General features: G+C 57.4%; 1 protein-coding gene across 3 annotated transcripts in view; it reads right to left on the minus strand.

Annotated features, from left to right (window-relative positions):
• Positions 1 to 785: 785 nt before the first annotated feature.
• The window catches only part of PACSIN1 (protein kinase C and casein kinase substrate in neurons 1), a 55,172-nt gene continuing 34,218 nt past the window's right edge, over positions 786 to 21,739 (minus strand). The window contains exons 2-11 of one of the 3 annotated variants that reach the window (XM_082732398.1): positions 11,467 to 11,587; positions 8,805 to 8,936; positions 7,848 to 8,004; positions 6,452 to 6,687; positions 5,882 to 6,037; positions 5,609 to 5,784; positions 5,094 to 5,214; positions 4,867 to 4,994; positions 4,084 to 4,271; positions 786 to 3,679 (exon numbers count right to left, since the gene is read on the minus strand). In XM_082732398.1, coding sequence (XP_082588524.1) covers positions 3,570 to 3,679; positions 4,084 to 4,271; positions 4,867 to 4,994; positions 5,094 to 5,214; positions 5,609 to 5,784; positions 5,882 to 6,037; positions 6,452 to 6,687; positions 7,848 to 8,004; positions 8,805 to 8,867 — 1,335 coding nt within the window. In that variant the 5' untranslated portion in view covers positions 8,868 to 8,936; positions 11,467 to 11,587 and the 3' untranslated portion in view covers positions 786 to 3,569. Of the gene's footprint in view, positions 3,680 to 4,083; positions 4,272 to 4,866; positions 4,995 to 5,093; positions 5,215 to 5,608; positions 5,785 to 5,881; positions 6,038 to 6,451; positions 6,688 to 7,847; positions 8,005 to 8,804; positions 8,937 to 11,466; positions 11,588 to 18,530; positions 18,736 to 21,739 lie in introns of those variants that run through there. The other 2 variants (XM_082732399.1, XM_082732397.1) reach the window with 2 other exon arrangements.

Raw genomic sequence — 21,739 nt, forward strand, 5'->3', positions numbered from 1 at the left:
CTCAGGCTGGGGCTGGGAGGGAGGAGAGGAAAGGGGACTCATGGCTAGGAGTGGGGAGCTGGAGCTCCTCCAGAAAGGGGCGTCTGGGGTGGTGGGGTGAGGCACCCTCCTTGCTGTTGTAGCTTTGCCACGAGGCACACAACTCCTTGGCCGGTGCACACCCGTCCACGGACACCTCGTGTGCCGACAGCAAACTCCCAATCCCTCCTCTTCCCCTGCACACCTGCCCATCAGAACCCCATTGGCCCAGATATTCCCCGACAGGCCGTCAGGGTCCCTGCACAAATAAGGCAACCTGACTCTCAGGGTCGGGATCGAGACCCTTGTGGGGCTCTGCACTCAGCGGGGAGTCTGCTTCTCCCCCTCCCTCTCCATTTGCTCCCTCTCCCTCCCCCACTACTGTCTCTCAAATAAATAAATAAATAAATAAATAAATAAATAAATAAAATCTTTTTTAAAAAGAAAAAACCTATTTGGGGGGTTCACCCTTGAACTGTGAGTTTGGGACCCTGAAAGCCCCTAGTGCTCTTGGTCAGTGTTCATCCCTCAGGCACACAGAACCCTGGGGCCAGGGCCTCAGGAGTCTCCAGAGACCATCCATCACCCACCCTGCACAGACAGGGCTCAGGGTGCTGAAAGGTTAAAGGCCCTCGGTCCTTCAGCTCATTGGCAGTCAGCCGGTCAGCGCTCAGCATGCTGGGCGCCACCTCCCTGACAGACCTCCCCACCACGGATAGCTCTAGAGAGTTCGGAAGACACACAAGACTCAAGAGGACCACATCCAGCCAGGTTGACACAGTTCTGGATTTTATCCACAGTCATACAATCACAACTGAGAGAGATATATTTGTATTTATAGACCTTTAAATTACACGATCATGTACAAAACATGTGCATTGCTGAGACCACAGCACTTCTTGGAGGGTCACAAGTGTCGGACTAATGGAGTCAGGGAGCCTAGGGCAGCAGGTGGTGGGCGGCAGGGCAGCCCCGGCCCCTGGCAGAGCCAGGCCGCAGAATGGTGGTTAACTGGGAACCGAACACACGAGTCGCCAAGGCCCACAGAGCGGGCCGCGCAGCATTGAGGGTGCAGGGAGGGGGCTACAAGAGGTGGCGGGCACAGAGAGGGGCGCGGCCCTCCCATGTGGTGGTGAGTACCCGGACACCAGCACTGACAGGTGGGGCTGAGCCCCTAGAGCTTGGGGGTGGGGGGAACTGCTGGGTGGGAGACCATCCCACTCCGGGGTCCTGAGGAGCCTGGGGCCCGAGAGACAGTGGTCCCAAACCGGGCCATGGAGGTGGTTGCTCAGACAGAATGGGATTTCAAGTCCCTGCCCCGGAATGGGCAGCTGGAGCACTGAGGGGGCAGGCCTGGGGTCCAAATAGGACCACAGACCCTCCCCAGGTGCTAGAAAGCCATTGGCATGGAGAGAAGGAACCCAGGCCCCAAGGCGTGGCTGTACAGCTTCCTGCCTTCCAAGGGTACATACATGGTGAAGGTCAAAGGCCCCCAACCTCAACTCCCATCTGGAAGAGAAGCTGCAGAGGCTTTTGATCTAGATTTGGGAGGGCAAAGAGCTTCTGAAATCTTGCTTTGGGCTCTGAGAGGCCTAGGGCAGATCTCAGGCGGCAGCAGATGCTCAGAGAGCAGTGACAGGAAATGGGGGGCTGGGGTGGGGGTCACAGTCTGCCTGTCCCTGGGGGTGCCATCGTCCTCACCCTCAAACTCCCCTGGCCCCCTGACTGAGGCCTGGCCAGCTCAGGCACCCCCCAACCCCCGCCAGAGTCTGCCAGGATCCTCTGTGCACACATGAATGAGGTCAGGGCCTAGAGACCATCAGTGGAGCGCTGGGGGAAGAAGCAGGGAGCAAAAGAGGACTGAGGGGGGCCAGAAGGGCTGGGGTATCACACTGTCTTTACCTGGAGGTCCGGGGGCCAGGTGCTGAGGAAGGGGTTACGTAGGGTATCTGCAGTCCTGAGGCCCAGAAGCTCTCTTTGAGCTCAAGAAGTCTGAGGGCCTCACCCCAGAGGTTCCTGAAAGACTCCTCTTTCCAGCTAACCCTCCCCTCACCCCCTTGAGCTTTTGTCCTGCCCTGGTCTTCTGCCCAAACCTCCTGGGGCTCACTCGTGTGGAAGTTGGAACGAGGTACTACGACTCAGTAACCCAGCAGTGCTTTCCTTCTCCCACCCCAGGAAACGCCCTGGCTCTGGGCAGGCTCTTGGCCCCCTCCCCACTCCTGACCCTCCCCCGAAAAATCCTTTAACTGAGACCCGGGCCTAGAGATACAGCGGGGCTGTCAGCCAGGGGGAAAGCTGCTCCATGGGGCAAGAACTGGGTGGGGAGAAAGGGACAAGGAGGAAAGACATGGGACTGTCCTGCTCCGCAGAGCCTCGGTGCCTCCCTCCCGCCAAAGCCAAGTCTTTCCCAGGGGCTCTACAGGGTTTCTGATGGTCCCAGGTTGGAGACTCCTTTGGGTCTTGCCCTGTCTTCTCGGGAAGGCCAGAGAAGGGGAAAGAGCGATGGGAGGCCACAAGGCTGTCTCCTGGAGGCTGGCTGAACCTGGTGAGTCTGTGGCTTTAGATGCCCATGGAGGGAAGGCAGGCAGGCAAGGTGCCCTCCTCCCCAGGAGATAGGAGGAGGTTGCTACTGTTGCTGGCTTTGCCCTGGGCTTTGAGGCCTCTCCCCCTGCCTGAGGACTTAGGAGAGGGGGGCAGGGTTTCTGCAAGTGACCGCAGGGTATGTCTCTAAGAGCCTGGCCCCAAATTGCTAACAGCTGGAAAGAAGGGCCCCAGCAGGGTCTAGGTCCCTCAGCTGAGCTGGCGTTGGGAGGACTGAGGGCCTGCCCCCTTCACTCACCCTCCTACACACCGGTGACACTGTCATCAACTCCAGCTCTCTCCTTGTCATGTCTGGGAGAGTCTAGGGATCCCGGGAAAAGTCTATGGGAAAAGAGAGAGACCATTGTTCCTCCAGCCCCACCAGTCCTTAGGAGTGAGGGCAGGAGAAGAAGGGTACTCCTCAGGGCAAAACGGAAGACTAAAACTAAGAGGACCCCCACCTTCTCTGGGGTCAGAGGGGAGGCTTTGACAGCAGGGTGGTGGAGGGAGGGGAGCATGGTGGGGCACAAGAAAGAGGTCAGAAAACCAGGCCCAGAGAAGAGGAGGGGGACAGAGGCTGGCAGCCTGGGTTTTGGGGGAAGGAGTGGGAAGCGTAGTCTGTGGGGAGTGAGGCAGGAGAGAAGGGTCCAGGAGATGACCCTCAGGGTTCGGGAAACTCTTTGGTGGGATCTGAAGAGCAGATGTTGTAACGTCTCTTTTGGGCTAAATACTAAGACCCTCACCTACCCTGGGGCCATCACCCTGACTCCTACCACCCTGGCCTCCAGGCGACCCTGCAAATGCTTCTGTCTCTGTATTTTTTGTTTTGTTCTGTTTTGACTTTTAAAAAAATAAAAGCTTGATCGGAAAATATGTCTGGAACTCTATGGCGAGGGAAGAGGGACGAGAGAGAGTAGGGAGAGGAGGCAGTGGACGAGGAGTGAAGGGTGGCATGGAGGGGAGCAGGGCAGCTAGATGGCCTCCACGTAGTTGGCGGGATAGAGACCCAGCTGCCCACTGTCCAGCCGCCCGCGGCACCATCCCTGCTCGTCCTCCTCTCCCAGCTTGGTGAGCTCGTCTCCTAGGAAGGGGACACAAAGGAGCGTGTCGATGGGGGCTCAGGGAGGGCTACCCACTCCCCCACAATGCTAGTCAGCTCTCCGATACTAATATTCTGGGCCTGATCCCAAGGCCCTCCCAAGACTGCCCCAACGCCTGCCCTGGAGACCAGCCCCAGCCACACCCCGACACCCACGTGCTGCCCCGGGCCAAACCCCCCAAGCCCAGGCCCAGCCCCTGGCTTCCTTTTTCAGGTCTTATCCCTTCTGCAAGCAGCCCCTGGCCTCAGACCCCGCCCCCCACCCCATTCCCGCGTCCCACTCCAGGTTTGGCCCCGCCCACGCACCAGGCCCCGCCCCCCGCCGCTTTCCCGGCAAATCAAGGCATCCCCTGACCTTAGGCCCCGCCCTTTCCCGCCCACCATACCGGCTTTGAAGCTGAGCTCATCCTGCTCCTGTCCGTCGTAGTCATAGAGTGCCCGCACACGCACCCCCTTGGCGTCGTCCTCGAAGGGGTTGGAGCCCCCATTGGCCTCACTGCCCCCGAACGGGTTCCCGCTCTCGTCGTCTGACCACTCGGTGGCATAAGGCTGGCCCCTGTCGTAGCTGCTAACGCTGAGAGGCAAGGACAGGACCCAGCGTGAACTGCCACTCCCCTTGCCCCTCACGCTAACCCCCTCCTGCCAGTCAGACATCTGGCCCCAAAACCCACCGAGGCTGGTGCAGGGATGGGTCCTGTAAGAGGGGGTTCCAAGCCAGTGATCCTCACTGACAGCTCACTGGACAAATGTGAGGCAGGACAGTTAGCATTATTACCCAGTCCTTGAGTTGGGATGCTGAAAGGGACCCCTGAGAACATCTGACCCCTCATCTGAGAAGGGCACCTAGTGGTTAAGCAGTATGACCTCTTGGACATCACATCCTGGCTCTGAGGCTTACTTACTAGCCTTGTGCCCTTGGGCAAGTCTTAATCTCTCCGGGTTTCATTTTCTCCATCTGCAAAATGGGACGCTTTACACGCTGCTCAGAGTGTCGGGAGGCTTCGATGAGTTAATATATGGAAAACGTTTACAACAGTGCCTGGCACCGAGTAGGTACTCGAGGTCGCTGTGATTTAGACCATGTCTTGTCTTCTGAGGTAAAACTCATCTCCCTGGGTATGTGGGCCCCTCTGGTCCCAGGAAGCTCTGCAGGAACTTCCTGCACTCACCTGCCACGGTCCCCAGCCTGGGATGTGGTCTCCACCACTCCAGTGGCGTTGGTCAGCGTCACCCCCTCTGCCTTCTTGGGCTGCTTCTCTTTCTTGGTGGCGGTGTGAGGAAGATCTGGGTTCCACTCCTAGTGGGCACCAGGGGAGCAGTGAGGCAGGGGAGCTGCCCCCTGAGGTCCCTTCCAGGTTTTTCCGAACTTCCCTTCCCCATCCCCACACCTCCTCACCTCAAACTGGGGCCAGTTCATGGGCATGCCGGGGCCGCTGGTGCTGCGGAACCACCGGAGGTCATCCTGGGCGTCCGCTCCCCGGATGGCCTGCTCCAGCTCCCGGTACACGTGGACATAGCTGTGTGCGGGGGAGATGGGGAATTGGGTGGGGGGCAAGATGCACCGTGGCCCCTTCTTGTCCTCGCTGAGGGCCAGAGGGAGCCCATTCAGAGGACCAAGATGCTGGCAGGCCCCCCAGCTAGGATCAGGTGGGCTGGTTCAGGAGTAATCCCCTTCCCTATCCCTGCCTTAGCCACTACCCCATCCTTCCAGAGCAACATTCACTGTTTCTCTCATGCCTAGTCTGCCTCGGCTGGTACCCAGAGAGCCACTGTCTTTGGAACCTTTTCCTTCTCGGTCCCTGTTGTTCTTACCCTTCCTGTCCTGATACCACAGGGCCCAGGGTGCCTTGCACAATACTTCCACCCTCGGCCATCCGTGCCCACACCCACCACACCCCCACGCCCAGCTACCTGCTATTCTCGGCCAGATTGAGGTGGCGTTTGATGTCCAGCAGCACCTCCTTGAGGAAGACGAGCCGCTTCTCCTCGAACTGCTGGCACTGCTCGAACACCTGCTCCATGCTCTCCATGTACTGGGGCGTGGTCTTGCCCACGTCATCCAGCACCTTCTCATACTTCTCCTGGGTCTGTGGGCAATGGAGCAAAGGAAGGGTGAGACCCAGGCCCGCAGCTCCCCGCTGCCACCCACTCCGAGGGGCTCTCAGCCGCCAGGCCCTGGGGCACCTTCTGTACGTCCTGCTTGCACTTGTCCACTTTGTCCTGCAGCTTCTTCTGCTGTTCAGGCGTGACCGACTGCTCCGTCTTGCTATTCATCTCCCGCGTCATGGCCAGCTTCTCCTCTTTGCAGGCCAGATGGTAGGCCTTCTTGGCTGCCTCTAGCTGTGGGGCGGAGAGAACAGGAGGGAGAGCTCCCACTTAGGCGCGGGAACAGACGCGGCCCCTCATCAAGCCCTCCCACCTGCCGGGGGCTGGGAGCACAGATTCAGAAGAGGCAGAAGGGATGTAGGACCCGGCTCCAGGTATCTGGGAGCCGTGCCCACCAATCTGTGGATGTTTCCCTGTGTGGCGCTGCCTGCTGCCTCCACAGTCACCCTCCTGTCAGGTCCTGCTGTGCCTGCCCCATGTGGCTATTTCGGCCAGCAAGGCAGTGCTGCGCCCCCGCAGGCACAACCCCAGTGGGAGATGTCCTGCCCACTCCCTCTGTTGGCTCGTCCCCTCTGATCAGACTGCCCCCAGTCCGCCGAGCTCAGCTGCCCACCCTTGCCCCATCGGCAGCAGCCACCCCCTGGGCACCTCCTTCATCTTCTTGGCCCAGGGCTTCTGGGCCTTGCGGAAGCCGTCTTCAGCCTCCTTGGTTTCCTTGAAGCCGCCCATGATCTGCTTGTGATAGGCGTCCTTCTGCCAGTTCTTGACCTTCTCCAGGTCCTCGTTCAGCAGGTTGTTCTTCACTTCCTGGTGCAATTCGCTCACCTTGTCTGCCTCCGTCATGATGGCCCCCCAGGCTCGCTCCAGGCTGCCATACTGTGGACCTGAGGAAATGGTCATGGGGTGACGAGGCCCTCATCACCCACTGCCCAGGGGCCTCCCCCATGCTTCCTTTCTCCCAGGCTTTCCCTGTACTTGCCATGTCCACAGAAATGCCCTCCCCTGCTCTCTTTACAGTTTTATCTGTCCTTCAGGGCCCACATACCTCTTCCAGGAAGCCTTCCCTGACTGCTCTGCTCTCATACCCCGCAGCCTGCAGCCCTCACTGAATTCTTCATACAGCATCTGCCTCTGTGACCACTCCCTTGCTCCCCTGTCAGCTGGTGAGCCCCATGAGGGGCAGCCTGGAACCTGCAAGTCCTCACAAGCCCAGTACAGCACCAAGCACACAGTAAGAGCTTCAAGAATGTTGACTGAGCATAAAACTGAGGAAGCAGCTGGTGACAGATGCCAGGAGGCCACTGGGACCAGACATTCCACAGTCATTTGTTGGTCTGTATACTGGGGATCAGATCTGTGCCAGGCACTATGCGGGGGAGTACCAGGCTCAGCCCCTGCCCTGGGAGTTCCGGTCTCGTGGAAGAAAAAATAGTTTAACAATTACACAGAAACCCCAAACTGAAAGTGTTCCAGATCAAAGAATTGAGAGCCAAGACCACTAAAAGGTCTGGATTCTAGATTGCCTTCTGGACCAGCACAATTACTATAATAAAGTTTGCATATGGACTATATTAAGTGCCCCCAGTTTGATCGCTTTACTATGGTTATGTAAACAGATGTTCTTATTCTTGGGAGCTACGCAAAGGATTTAGGGTAAAGTGGCAGGTCTCCCATGTAAATGGTTCAGAAAAACACTGGCATCGAAGAAAGAGGGACTGGGAAAACACGTTCCCTGGTGAATCTGGTCGAAGATTGTGTAGCTCTCGCCAGGATTCTTGCAACTTTTCTCTAAATTAAAATTATTTGGAAATAAAAGGTTTGTCTGGGTTTGTTTTGTCTTTTTAATCCAACCTAAAATTGTACAAAGTCAAGTTGAACAGGGACAGGGAGACCTGACTGGGTGTGGGAGGAGGGTCAGGCCGCGGGGGTGGGGACGGTGCCTTCAAAGGCCCCGTGGCTGGAAGGGTGCGGGCGCATGCGGGCGCCAGACTGGGGGCAGCCGGAGAGGGCCGGGGCGATGCGCGCGGGGTGGGCATGGGGGCACCTTTCTCGATGAGCTGGCGCCAGCGCTTGGCCCAGTCGGTGAGCTGCTGCGCGTACGCCTTCTCGATCTTGGCGCGCTCCTGCACGCAGTTCATCAGGTCGTTACACAGGCGGTGGCCGTCATCGATGCGCTTCACCGTCCGCTTGTAGTTCCCCACCTGGCGGCCAAGGAGCGAGCACGACTCCCGCGGGCTCCCCGCCTCCCCCAAGCCACCCAGGACGCCGCGTCCTGCAGGGGGCGCCCGCCGCGTCCATCTTCCCCCGCCCTTCCCCGCGGGGGCTCCCTCGACTTTCAATTTTGGGGGCTCCAGCGCCCTGCATCACACCCGACGGTCTATACACTCCCTCACCCCACTTGACACATAACTTCCTCGCTGCCACAAAGCGCAAGATTTTTATAATTTGGACCCAGACTAGAATGAATTATTCATTTTGTTCTTGTGAGTTAAATGTATCATATTTATAGAGTCATGTAAGTGTTGAGCTGAGCTGCAGCTTCTTGACATAATATTATGTTTTGTAGACACCTCATTAAACACTTATTAATATAGGTTTGGCAGTTTTCGCTTTGGGTTCTGGAAGCCAATCGAAAAAATTGTAGTTCTTGGTCTCAAAGAGTTTGGGAGGCTCCTGAAATGCTGGCTTCTAAGCTTGTCGCCACCTCTTTGTTGCTGTGGGGCTTCTGGAATTCATGCCACAGGGGCGGAGGTGGGGAGCCCCTGTGGAAAGAGTAAAGCCGGGGACTGAGGTGCCCAGGTCTGAGAGCAGACGGACAGGAGGAGTCTCACCCACATCTAGAAACTCTGCAGGATCTCTCCAGGGGCAGCCGTAGGGCAGTCATCTTACCCCATCTCATGGAACACCAAAGCCTTTGGAGGGACCCGAGGGGCTAGGGAGCAAGGCCTGAGGTTGTGAGGGGAGGTGAGGGGAGCCTGGACCGCCACAGGAGCTGTCTCACCTCCCAGAAGCTGTCAGTGGTCTCCTCTGGAGCTAGTGAGGCCTCGTCGTAGGAGCCAGACATGGTGTAGCCGTGGGGGGGTAGGGACAGGCAGGTGTGCGCTGGTGGTCAGCAGGCGGGGCTGCTCATGAGCTGGGAGGGTAGAAGAGAGATCCCTGGAGAGTGGGGAAGGGCCCCATGTTCCCCATTCCAGGCCTGCGGCCCCCATGTGCTATGGGGATGAGGGCTCCACAGGCCTAAGCCTTGCACTGGGTTGGGGACTTCCCACCCGGGTAATCCCAAGAGTAAGTTCTTAGCACTCCTTGTGCGCATCCCCACCCCTCCTTCATGAGCCTTTCACCCCACATCTTCTCCCCCCTTCTCCCCCTGATCCATTCCCCAGCTCCGGTGTGGCAGCCACCCCAGCCACAACTGTCCTGGGTTCCAGGACTCAGCTAAATTAAAGGAATGCGATCATGTATTTGCTGCATACGAGCTTGCAGCTGTCAGAGACACATGCGGCTCCTCAAAGCCAGCAAGCAGCCTAATCATTGTGCATGACCTGCACTCCCTCCCCAGGGCCTGGCACCCCACAGAGCCCCAGTGGGGGAGCCCCAGCTGCCTTGTAAATCTGCTCCTCTTCCCACTGTCCCTCACCCTGATCTGGCTGAACCCTTGCACTGGACCCAAAATACCCTCCTCAGCTTTCCCACCCAACAGAGTCCCCAACCTCAGCCCCTAGAACTTTCCCAGATGCCCCACCTGGAGCCTGGACCCACGTTCCCTGGGAAGCCTGCTGCAGGGCCCGCCTCCCATCTCTGGCCGGCCCTGGCCCCTGTAAGTCCTTTTGGCTGCCCTGGTGCCCAACCTTCAGAGCCTCTGTTAGCCACTTACGTGTCTCCTTAAAGAGCCCCAAACATGTGGCTTCCTGGCCTACAGGTCAGACCACTGTGATCTGTGTGAGCACTGGAGCGGCTCTATGTGGCCTGGATCTGTCGCAGGCATCACGGCGGTCCAATCTAGGCCATGGGCTGCCCCAGGGCTGGGGATGCTGCCTTCTCCCATCCCCCACCCAGGCCTTGCTGCCAACCCCTCCCCCCTACCCCAGCAAGAATGGCTCAGTAGTCAGGAGACAGGACCCAGAGGGGCAGGGACCTGGTCATCAAAGGGGCAGTGGGGCCAGGCTGGAAATGACCCCATGAGTACCTGCCAGCCTCGAGGCAGAGGACAACAGGGGCTGCCTCCCTGTCTCTGCACTGCTCAGGGACGACGCATCCTATCCCATGAGGATACTGGGGGAGGGCTGGCCTCAGTAAACTTCAGCCTAACCTGGGGACCCCGGAGGATGCTCAGCCCTTCCAGTCGCTCATCTTCGGGCTCAGGGAGCAGATCATGAGGATCCTTGGTCAAGGATATCCCTCCCTTCTCCGGTCTTGGTCCCCCATCTGTCCAGGGGCTAGTGCCATTTTCACAGTAATAACCCATTTCTGCCTTCTCCTTGCCCTCCCGGGCCCTAAATATATCCCTTTCCACTTTGCAAAACCTCAGACAAACTTTCCCACAAACTCCTGCACAGAGCCCTTAAATCATACTGAACTGTGCTCTTTGGATCCAAATAATGCAAGCTGTCTGCAGGCTGGCTGTAGGGGCAGGAGGGGGTGGAGGGTAGGGACAGACCCTCATGAGAGTGGGGGTCAAACCCACCCCAGGCAGGGGGGAAGTGACTTGACAAGCCTTGATGGGAGGGGCGGGGGTGTGTCTTCTCTCCCCACCACAGAGGCTCACCTCCCTCACCCTGCAGTGCCTCTCCTGGGAATTCACCTTCCAGCCAGTGGGGCCAACTGATGCTGCCTAATTCCATTTGCTGCAGCGCGGCTTGTAAAAAGCCAAAGGAGGGAAACATCCCGGCTGCCTGTCCAGGGGACTGCTTAAGTAAATTCTGGTGCAGCTGGGGAACAGAACACTCTGGTCCTGACTGGAGCCCTCCCCAAGCCATGACGCTGAGACAAAAGGAGCAGGGTGCAGAACAGGAAGACTTCAGATGCTTCCATTTGTGTGTGTGGGGGGGAGATATACAAACACGAACACTCTGGAAAGCCGGTAGAAGAGGCTGCCTTCAGGGAACTGGGTGGCTGGGAGATGTGATGGGAAGGAGATTTGTCACTGTTGTTCTTTTATGCCTTTTAAATTTTGCTTTGTACCTAAACTGCAGTTTTTATAACCCCCTGGCCTGCGTTGAGGAAGCTGGGAGCTCGGAGGGAGAGTACACTGACACAAAGGGGACCGTGCAGCTAAGCCCTGGGGTGTCAGACAATCTGGGAATGCACGAGGGCAGAGACCAATCTCCACTCTGTCCAGACCCGGATGGGACTTGCTGGGGCCCCTTCCTCAGTGTGGGCAAGTCACGGGTCTCTGGGGTCCCAGCTGGGGTAGCACATGTCGCTCTCGCCTTGGGGGTCCCCGCTCAGTCACCAAACTGCTGTGTGACCTTAGGTGATTCACATGACTGTGACAGGCCTCGCTGTGAAATGAGGATGCTAAGACCCAATGCAAGGACCGGAGGAAATGGTGAGGGGCCAGGCTGGACCCGCACAGGGGCAGGCTCAGGAAGATAGGCAGGGAGCATCAGGGAGAGGATGTGGGAGTGGGGGTGTGGACCTCCAGCACCACCTGCCAGACTCACCTCCAGCCCTGTGCCTGCCTTCTGCAAACCGGCCTCATCCCCCTACCCTGGGCGCCGGGGGGAGGCTTCACTCTGGTCCAATGCCAGGTCCCTCCTGAATGGTGGTCAGGAGCCGCCCTCACTGAAAACACAGAGTCAGGAAGCTGGTACAGCCAGAATCTGCCATCCCCAAGAACAAGCCTGACACGCTCCGACCAGAACCCATCAAATGGGCACGGTGCCGTCCGGACTTTTCTCCCCGGTGCTTATAAAGCAGTTGCGACCCTGCAAGCCCTTTATCGTTGAGAATAACAACTGGCATTTATGGAGCACAGACTTGGTGCCAAGGACTGTCCAAGTGTCTTAACTCATCACATCCTGCCAGGACCCCTACACGGCAGGCGCCACTTCACCCCGACGTTATTGCAGAGAGGGCCCAGAGGCTGGGTCGTGACTGAAAGAGCTTGTCAGCTCTCGTTATTGATTTGTCACCGCTGTTGTAGTGGGGGTGGCTGTCCCACAGCGGGCAGGCGGGGCACCCGGTGCTGTTCTGGTAGAGGGGGGCATGGGCTCTGCTCCAGCCCCACCACTTCCTGATGGGATCTCAGTTTTCCAACTCATTGGATGGAAAAACAATATTTCAGTCTCATGTGACACTCAAATGGTAAAAGGCGATTATTGAAAAATGCAGACCATTTATGGAAGTGTGAAGTTTGCACATTGGCCTTGACCTTTTGGAGAAAGGAGTCCCAGGGTGAAAAGCGTGCCTCCTCTGGGCCCCAGGCTTCCTGCCAGCTGCCTCTAAAATGCCCCTGGAAGGCAGGGGCCTGGGGCGTGTTCTCTCCGCCCCTGGCTTGAAGAAGGGACAGAGAAATTAAGAGCTGGGGCCCAGAGAGGGTGGGCCAGCTGTGGACAAAGGCGGCATGTGGATTTCACTATCGATCACAGGAGCACGTTCCCCGACACACACCACCCAACCCATCAGCAGATCCTGGGCCCTGCTCTCAACCACCTGGTCCCAGCCCCATCACTCTCTTCAGAGACCTTCCTGCCTCCAACCTTGTGTCCCTCAGCCAGCCCCAACTCCAGTCTGTTCCCTGCCTCAACAACAAGAGGGACACAGGTAATACCTAAGTCAGATCCCACCACTACTCTACTTGGAATCCTCTTGTGACTCCTCATTTCCTCCAAGAAAATGTCTAATAGCTTTCCAGGGGCACTTGTATCTCCTCCAGCTCCACTGATCTCCTTGCTGCTTTAACCCCAGGGCCTTTGCACTTGATAGAAGTGCCTCCCTGCCCTGAATTTCTATGTCTGCTCGAATGTCCTAACCTCCCCGCGTTTCACTTGGCACTCTTTTCCTACCCCTAGCACTCTCCAGTCTCCCCTCCTTGCTTTATAATTCTTCATAGCACGTATTCCCATATACTAGGCTCCCAACCCTCAAGAATTCATCATGTTTGTGTCTTCCTCACTCACTGTAATGTCAACTTGCTAAGGTCAGTAGTTTTTGTCTGTCTGGTTCCCTGCTGTATTTTCAGCATCCAGAGCAGGGCCTGGCATATAGTTAAATGCACGGTACATTTTTGGTGAATGAAAAATGCCAAGCACCTTCTGGAACACTCATTCATTAAATAGTAGAAATACTGAATATTGTCCCTCAGAGCCAAAAACAAAGTCACCTGCACAATATTCAAAAAAATGTTGATAATGATGGTGATACAACCAAAAGCCAGAATTTCACCCAGATCCTACTTGTCCTCTGTTCTCAGGCCCCCTGCTTCTCTGGACTTCCCCTTCCTCTCCTCTTGGCCAACTCTCAGGGTCCAATTCCGGGGTCTCCTCCTCCTTGATCCCCCATGACAATTCTGCCCTCAGTGGGGAGTCCTCCCTCCTCAGGGATCTGAAGCACACAGAACAGGCTGTTATATTACCCCCCCCTCACTCTCCCTTTACATCACCTATGACAGCCATTTCTGAGTACCTGCTACGTGCCAGCCTCTTCGTTCCCTTCATCTCCAATCCTCACGACAGCCCACTGAGATGGGCAGTGACCTCCCTGTCTTCTCAGAGACTCAGAGAGGTTAAATTACTCGTCTAATGTCACACAGCAGGGAGGACACAGAGTCGGAGGCAAGTCCTTCCTCTGCCCCCCGCCAGGCACCCAGGGCAGAACCAGCCCTCCTGGCCTAAGACATTCTCCCAAGGGAATGGCTCGGGTCAAACCCAGGCAGGGCCATGGGAAGCCAGAGCTGTCTCACCCTCGCCCAGGTCCCACAAACATTCCCAGCAGCAGCCCCGCTCCTTACGTTACCCTGAGACGGATGGGCTCGCTGCACCTGATTTGGGGCCACTCCAGGACTCTAACCAGCCTTGGCTGGGGCTGCAGATGCCCGAAGAAGCATCAAGGTCAGCTGTAAGGCGCTGTCCTTCCACCCCTCCGTGTGATGCATACCCACCCCCTCCTCAATCCAGCTTCTGCTGCTTTGCTCAAGCCTTCCCCCCTGCCTGGGGTGCACGCTGTCCTATCACTCACCTCTCCCCCAAATAAAATAACCCTGCTTCCCTTCAAGGGCCAACTCAGTTCTACGTCCTCCAAGCTCTCCCTGAATACCCCAGTCCTCACCTACTTCTCCTCTACACCCTGGTGCAGTTCTTAGTCACACCTGCCATGAACCACATCTCACTGGTTCCCACCCAACAAATAGAGAAAATTCTGCTACATTAGAACAGCAGTTGAGAGTGCTGCTTGGTGGGAGGAGGGGGGCAGACAGAAGGATGGAGTTCAAATCCCAGCCTGGCCAGCTGTGCGACCTTGTAAGTTGCTTAAACTATCTGTGCCTCAGTTTCCCCATTGGCAAAATGAAGGTGAGAATACCAGCCCACAGGGTTATTGTGAAATGAGTGCCTGGTGTTTTAAGAGGCACCGTGTTAACTATTAGTGTTATTATCAGTATTAGTAGTATTAGTATTAGTATTTAGTATCAGAGGTATTTTTACCTTCAGAGCTTTTTTTTTTTTTTTTTTTTTTTTTTTTTACATTCAGAGCTTTTGAAGCAGGAAACGTTTATCTCTCTGGATGACTTCACATGCCCTTTTCCTCTCTTTGGGCCAATAGCCCCAGAGACCTTTGCTAAAGACTGACTTGTGTCCCCTCCAGATTCGTATGTTAATCTCTTACCCCTGGCCCCATGGGACTATATTTGGAGACAGGGCTTTTAGGAGGTGATTCAAGGTAAATGACGTTGGAAAGGCAGGGTCCCAATCTCACAGGACAGGTGCCCTTACAAGAAGAGGAAAGGGGAGATTCTCCCTGTCTCCCTCTGTGCACATACTGAGGGAAGTCCATGTGAGGACCCAGCGAGAAGGCAGCCGTCCGCAGGCCGGGAAGAAAGGCCTCACCAGGAACCCAACAGGCCAGCACCTTGACCTTGGACTTCCAGCTTCTGGAACTCTGGGAATAAATAGCCGATGTTCACGCCACCCAGTCTATGGTGTTCTGTCCTGGCCACCTGAGTGGAGATTCCCTTCCGTGACTGTTGGGCCTCCTCCCCCAGGTCTCCAGGTGTCCTATGAAAAAAAGACCCCAGGCCTGCCTTCCTCTCACCTTCTCTTTGGCTGTAAAATCTCTTCTAAGGTAAGGTCCATGTGGCAGTCCCCAAGGGCCCTCCCTTCAGAGATGACGCCCCAGGTAGGGAGGAAGGAAGACGATGGAAACACAAATGGGATAACTTGGGGTCAGGGCAGAGCCTGGGTCTCCACTGATGCTGGAGGGCCCCAGAGAGGCTCAGGGTCGGGGGTACCAGGTTGGCTCATCCTTACTGGAAAATGGTTAAAGCCAATGGGTAAAGCCATTCCATCTCTCCAATCATATCCTGGTCTCCTGGTCTGCCTGGAGCCCAAATGTAATACCACAGATGAGGGCGCAGGAGTGGGAGCTGGCAATACCCAGGCCTCCAGCCTCTCTGTCCTGGGTGCATCGCTGTCCTTGAGATCAGTCATCCCACACACGGCTCATCGGGAAGAGTCAGTCCTGTCCTGAGACCACTGCCTCCTGCAGGGCAGGGCCCAAGTCTGCCTGCTCTGAGAGGGCCCCCCTGAGGGCTGCACAGCTTGCTTTCCCAGTGTCATTGGACTCTGGGATGAATTCTGACCTGGAGGAAGGTGGCCGGTGTCTTTGTGGCACCGGGGGGGGGGGGGGGGGGGGGGGGTGGAATGCGAGCCGCTCCCCTTCTTCCCCTTCCTGGCCGGTAGGGGGAGGCCAGCCCCAGCTGTATTCGGCGACCCCAGCAGTGCAGAAAACCACCCCCTAGCCCCCACCACAGCCTCATGGAGCTGACATTCTGGAAGGGCTGGACAGACAAGAAACCAGATGAATAAGGAAATGGTCAGGTGTGTCAGATGGTGACGAGTGCAGTGGAGAGCAAGGCAGGGAAGGGGACAAGTGACCGTGGTCGCTAGCAGTCATGCTCTTTCAGCTGGGGCGGTCAGAGATGGCCACTCTCAGGAAGTGGCATCTGCCTGAAGACCTGAAGGAGGCAAGGGCGGGAGCCATGCAGGTATCTGCGGGAAGAGCATCCGGGCAGAGGGAACAGCCTTTGCAGGGGCCCTGAGGCAGAAGCGTGGCTGCTGTGGTTGAGGAGTAAGGGCCACGTGGCTGGAGCAGAGTGAGGAGGGAGAGAGGGAAGGGATGAGGATAGGAAGGTTGGGGAGGGGGGCTGATGCAGAAGGCCTTGTGGGTCAGACTGAGAACTCTGAGGGAGCTGGGAGCCCCTGCGGGGTTTGAGAAGAGGCAGGATGTGACTGGGCTCAGGTTCTAAAGGACCGCTGGCTGCTGGGGGAGAGCAGGGGAGAGCAGGGCAGGAGCCCAGCAGGCAGGTGGCTGTGGTCGTCTGGGTGAGAGAAGGCAGGGTTCCCCGAAGGCGCTGGAACGAGAAGCGAGAAGCGGCTGGAGTCTGGAAAGACCAACACTGGAGCCAACGGGATTTGCTAATGGTCTGGATGAGAGCGCTGGCCGGGAGGGAAACACGGATGGCTCTGGGGTTTGGGTCCAAGCAACCAGCAGGTGGAGTGCTGGGTCCTGAGACGGGGAGCAGAGCAGGACCTCGGTTTTGTCGCCCTGAGATGCCCATAAAGAGCAGCTGGATGAGCACAGCAGGCCTGTGAGGAGGGGCCAGCCCAGGGCCCAAACTGTTCCTCTAGCCCGTCCCAGCCTATGGCTAAATCCCAGGCCTCTGAGTGGGCCTGGTCCTTTCAAACCCCTTCTGACGCGGGGAAGACTGAGGCAGGACGCCTGGCTCTCAAACTGGTTTCCACTGTGGCCCCACTGGGTGCAATGGGGGTGTAGTTGGGGAATGTGCCTCAGGAGGCCATCCTGGTGGGCTCTCTGCCCCAGGATCTGGGACAAGAAAAAGACACAGAGCAAGCACATGCCCTAGGGACAAGTGGGGCAGAAAACAATGAAGAGAGGGAAAGTGGCCTAGAGAAGGCAGGTGAGACAGCCGGTGGGCTAGGCCTGGAGGGCCTGGGGAAGGGACAGCCCCCTCCAGCTCTTGCCAAGCGAACCTGCCGCTCCGCTCTGGGCCTCACCAGCCCCCTGTTCTGGCTGGGATGGAGGCAGGCCTGGCTGTAGAAGGTGAAGCAGGCCAGATGTCCATGCCAGCCTCTGGTGGGGAAGGGGGGTTCTCTAGCTCCCTACAAAGGAGAGAGATGAGCAAAAAGGGTGGTGGGGTCCAGAGGAGCAGGGAGGGGGCTGACAGTGACAGTGGATATGGGTTACTTGGTCGCCGGCCCCTGGGCAGATCAACATCGCCCATCTTGTCTGGCTTTCTCACCCCCAGGCCCTGAATTACAAAGCGGGAGCCCCCCACCCCGTGCACAGCATTCAGCAGGTGCAACTAATGTTTGCAGAAATGAATGAGTTTCTTGATGAGGCTTCTCCCACTCTATTGCAGGCCCAAAGATCCCTCCCTGGCCCCCAGGCCAGCTACTCTGACCCCCACAGGCCCACAGAAACAGGGAGCCCCATAATGTAGTGCCCGGGCCCAGCAAAGGACCCAGCCAGGCTCGTGGGATATACCGGAGAGAGAAGCACAGTGAGAGAAGGAGACAGACCTTTGGCTGCCCGCGTGCCAATTCCCTCCCCTTCTCAGCCTAGGATCTCCCCCTAACACACGCCAGCCCAGGAGGACCTTCTGCTCTGCCCCAGGACAGACCTGGACCAGGAGCAACTTACCCCCCACATGACCCCACGCCCTCTTCCATCCTTTTGCTTCCCAGAGGGAAGCAGTGCAGGGCCCCCGGCCTTCCCAGGCCCCAGCCCCGCCCCCTCTTGAGCAGCGGGCAGAGGCTTCTCCGCAGTGCCTGAGCTCCCCAGCAGCAGCCCGGTCTGTCCCCAGGAGCAATGCAGCAGAGGGACAGCGACAGGGGAGGGAGGGTCACAGGCACCCCCACCCGATCCTCCAACATGGAGACCCTGGACTTGCTGGGGAGGGGACAGGGGTCCTTTGGGGCATCTGGGGCTCTAGGACAGTGGAGAGAATTAAGATAGAAAAGAGCCTGAGCTTGGGGGAGGAGAAAGATGTTTCTTGCCTGACCAGGGGGTCTAAGCCCAATGCCTGAGACCATCTGGAGCCAGCACTGGAGGCAGCGGGTGTGGTGGGGGTGGGGGGTGATGTGAGTCTGCAGCTCTCCCGAGCAGTGCCCTGAGCGAGGGCAGGGGGCATCCTCACTTCTCCCCCAAGCCTCAGCCTGGAGAATGGTGATACCATGGGTCCCCAGAAGCTCAAGCCCCCCTCGGACCCCTTCCCTGGAGAGGGGAGCATCTCTACAGTCAGCACCTGTGGCCGTGGTGGAGAGAGAGGGACAGAGGTGCAGAGGGGGAAGATGACAGCAGGGCCGGTCCTCCTGTTGAGGATCCAGGTTTTGGACAGGGCCTCCCAGGATGCAGGCTGCTCCCCACCCAGGTCCCTTGACCCAAACCCCTCCAGACTGTACACTTCCTACCAGGTGCTCCTGGGAAGAAGGGGGGGCCCCGACTCTCCTTGCCGCCCCTTCCAGCTGTTCCCATTGGGATGCCTACCTACCTGGGCCTGTCTGGGCATCAAGCTGGGGGCAGGTAAGAGCTCACTGCCCCTGCTGGGCCAGGCCAGGGCCAGAGGTGCTGGCTGTCCTCCTCCTCCTCATCCGTGGTGGTGGGCAAGGAGGGGGCCTGGTGCCCGGGCTGGGGGCTCGGTGCTCTCGGGTCCCTTCCACCGCTGGCTCGGGAAGGCAGCAGCGCCAGAACAGCAAAAGCCAGCTCCCCGCCCCCCACCGCTGCCTCCTCCCCTCCTTCCTCCCGACCCGCCTCCTTCTCCAGCCACCCACCTCCTTCTGCTCGTCTCTATGGCAACCGGGCAATGCTGCACCGCCAGCCTCCCTCCTGTACCGCCAGGGGACGCCCGCCTTCCATGCTTGGAGGACATCACCTCGGGCGGAGCATGCACACTTCACCTTCTCGGAGACGCAGCTGAACAGACGGGCTCACACAGCCACCCTTGACTGTGGGGGGCCCTGCTGCAGTGCCTCTCCTCTCTTTCTCCCCAAGACCCTCCCTCCCAACATCCCTTCCAGACCTTGGGAGCCACTCCTTCCCCTGCACCTGTCTTACACCTTGCCACCCACTGCTCTGTAAACATTTGTTTGCTTCATTCTTCACACTCCCTCAATCAGTCCTCACAATTTTATTTTGCACCTGTTCTGGGTCAGAGGGAGTATGGGATGTTCCCCTACCGTCTTATCCCATTCTGCAGATTGGAAACTGAGGCGCAGCATAGTCAGACAACTCCTTCCGGTATCCGAGGCTCGCGGGCTGGTTACTGGCAGTGAAGCCTTGGGATTCCAGCTCCAGGGCTGCTCTCACAGGCCACAGCTATCACATCGCACCCCACCCCCTTCCAAAGCAAATCTTGAAGACACTGTACACCCAACTACATGGGTCCAGGACATGCAACACACAAGCCCTTTCTATAGAAAATCAATAGCCATCTACATAAGCCCCCAGCACTAGCCCCATGGGAGGGGTTCAGTGACACAAACAAGTGTCCCACCCAGGAGACTGAACCAGAATCCACTTCCGGGAAAGGATCTGTCGGCCCCACACCCATCCTCCAGAGATCAGATGCTGATCTGCCTACCTCCTCTCAGCATCTCAGCCCTGCTGCCCAAGGGGCCCAGGGTGGGGGTTGAGAGAGGGCACACCTTCCCCTGTCTCCCTCCCTCATTCTCAAAGTTCTCTGCCTATCCCATCCAGACTAAATCCTACCAAGAGCCCCCTCACCCCCTCCAAGTGGCTGTCAGGTCGTGGGACTTGGAATTATGACGAATATAGTAAAATGGGCACCTCATCCTTGAAGAGAAATCCAGGCTCCGAGAACCCTGCTGTCTCCTGGGAAGGGCAGTATCTGCTGGAGGCCGAGTCTGAATGCCCAGGAACCACAGTGTGCCCCACAGGACGCATAGTCAAGCACCACCTCAGAAAGACCCAGGCAAAGATCATGGCCACACCCATGCCCCAGAGCACTTCTCAGGGGCCTCACACCATCCAGAGAAGACAGATACAATCAGAAAGATCCAGAAGCTCACCAAAAAACTGTTAATAATAACAATAATAACCTCTTCCATATTTTGTCCCATTAAGATCCCCCTCAACCATGAGTCTACTGATTAAACCAAAGCTGTAAGTGGTAGACGGCACATCCAAATATCAGAGCTGTCAATGTGGGGTGGGGGGTGGGGTGGTGGAATCATGTTGGGATAGATGAAACGGGTCCACTCATTCATTCAGCAGATGCTTACTAGGTACCCGCCAGGTAGCAGGGGCTGTTCTAGGGATGGGGACACAGCCATGAGCAAAACAAAGTGCCTGCCCTCGAGGGTGCTGAGCTAGTAGATGTGCTGACCTCCTGTTTCCCTGCAATGCCTCTGGCTGCCACAGCAGCCCTATGGGTGAGGTCACAGAACTGACAAGGATACAGACGCTCTAGAGACCGAGCAACTTGCTCCAGGTGACACAGACAGTAAGTACCTGGGCTGGGACTCGAACTCACAGCTTTGCCAAGCTTTTTCCAATGCTCTACATTGACTCCATTAAAATCTGATTAGGTGACACCACAACAGCCAGCGATTTTCGAGAAGTTTCAAAGCCAAGTGTATTTCTCATGCTTAGATCAAAGGCAGGACGGGGTCGTATGTATCTGAAGTGCCAGTCAAGAAGTTGATGTGAGGGCAAGGGCGCCTGGGTGGCTCAGTCCGTTAAGCATCTGCCTTTGGCTCAGGTCATGATGCCAGGGTCCTGGGATGAAGTCCTGAATCCGGCTCCCCGCTCAGAGGGGAATCAGCTTCTCCCCCTGCCCCTCCCTCTGCTCCTGTGCTGGCTCTCTCTCTCTCACAAAAATAATTGGGAAAAAAAAAAAAAAAAAAGAACTGGATTGTAAGTGAAGACATCCCCACCAAATGACCTCAGAAGTGACTTCAAGCCTGATCATTCTTGAGCCAGAAGCCTGACAGTTGTCCCCAGGCCTGGAGGTTCTCTGCGGAGGGTCAAGTCAAGGCCCAGGCCAGGAGGGTGGTGATGCCTAGCAGCTAAGAGCCGGGGCTCCCTGGAGAGTGGGGAGACCTTAGCTGGGGGGTGAGGAGGGATTAGGTTTCCAGGCTCTGTAAACAGAACCCCCTGCCCATGTGCCAGCCCCCCAGCCCCAGATCATCTTTCCCCTAAAGAACCTGGGTTTCCAAAAAGAGCTGTCCCCAGCGCCACCCCTCCATCAGCCTGATCCAGCCCCACCCATTGCCCAGCAGATCCCAGAGTTCTTCCACCCATGCTCACACAGGTTCTGTGGGAGATGCTGAGCCCTCTGTCACCCCCTCCGTGCCCAGCCAGCAGATCATCACCTCCACGCTGTCCCACTGTCAGCCTGATACAGTCTCCCCTGCTATGGGGAGGGCCACCAAGCCACCACAGTGCAGCCCTGGACTCTCCCACCTGCAGGGCTCAGGCAGGCTCAGGGACACACACACACACACCATGCCTGACCTCAGCCCTATCCCTGGACCTTAACCATACTGCAGTCCTACGGGCAGGAGCACTCAACATATGAGGAGGGGGCCTCATGCCTCCCAGGAGAAGCCAACCCCCTTCTGTCACCCTCTCCTCATCCAACCCAGAAACATTCGTTGCCCCCCTTCCCAGCCCAGCACAGCTATCCCACAGTTCCCCAGTGCCAGGGCAAATGCAATCAGGGCTCATTAGCTGTTGCTT

The sequence above is a fragment of the Mustela nivalis genome, assembly GCF_964662115.1.
Source record: "Mustela nivalis genome assembly, chromosome: 5".
Taxonomy (NCBI): Eukaryota; Metazoa; Chordata; class Mammalia; order Carnivora; family Mustelidae; genus Mustela; species Mustela nivalis.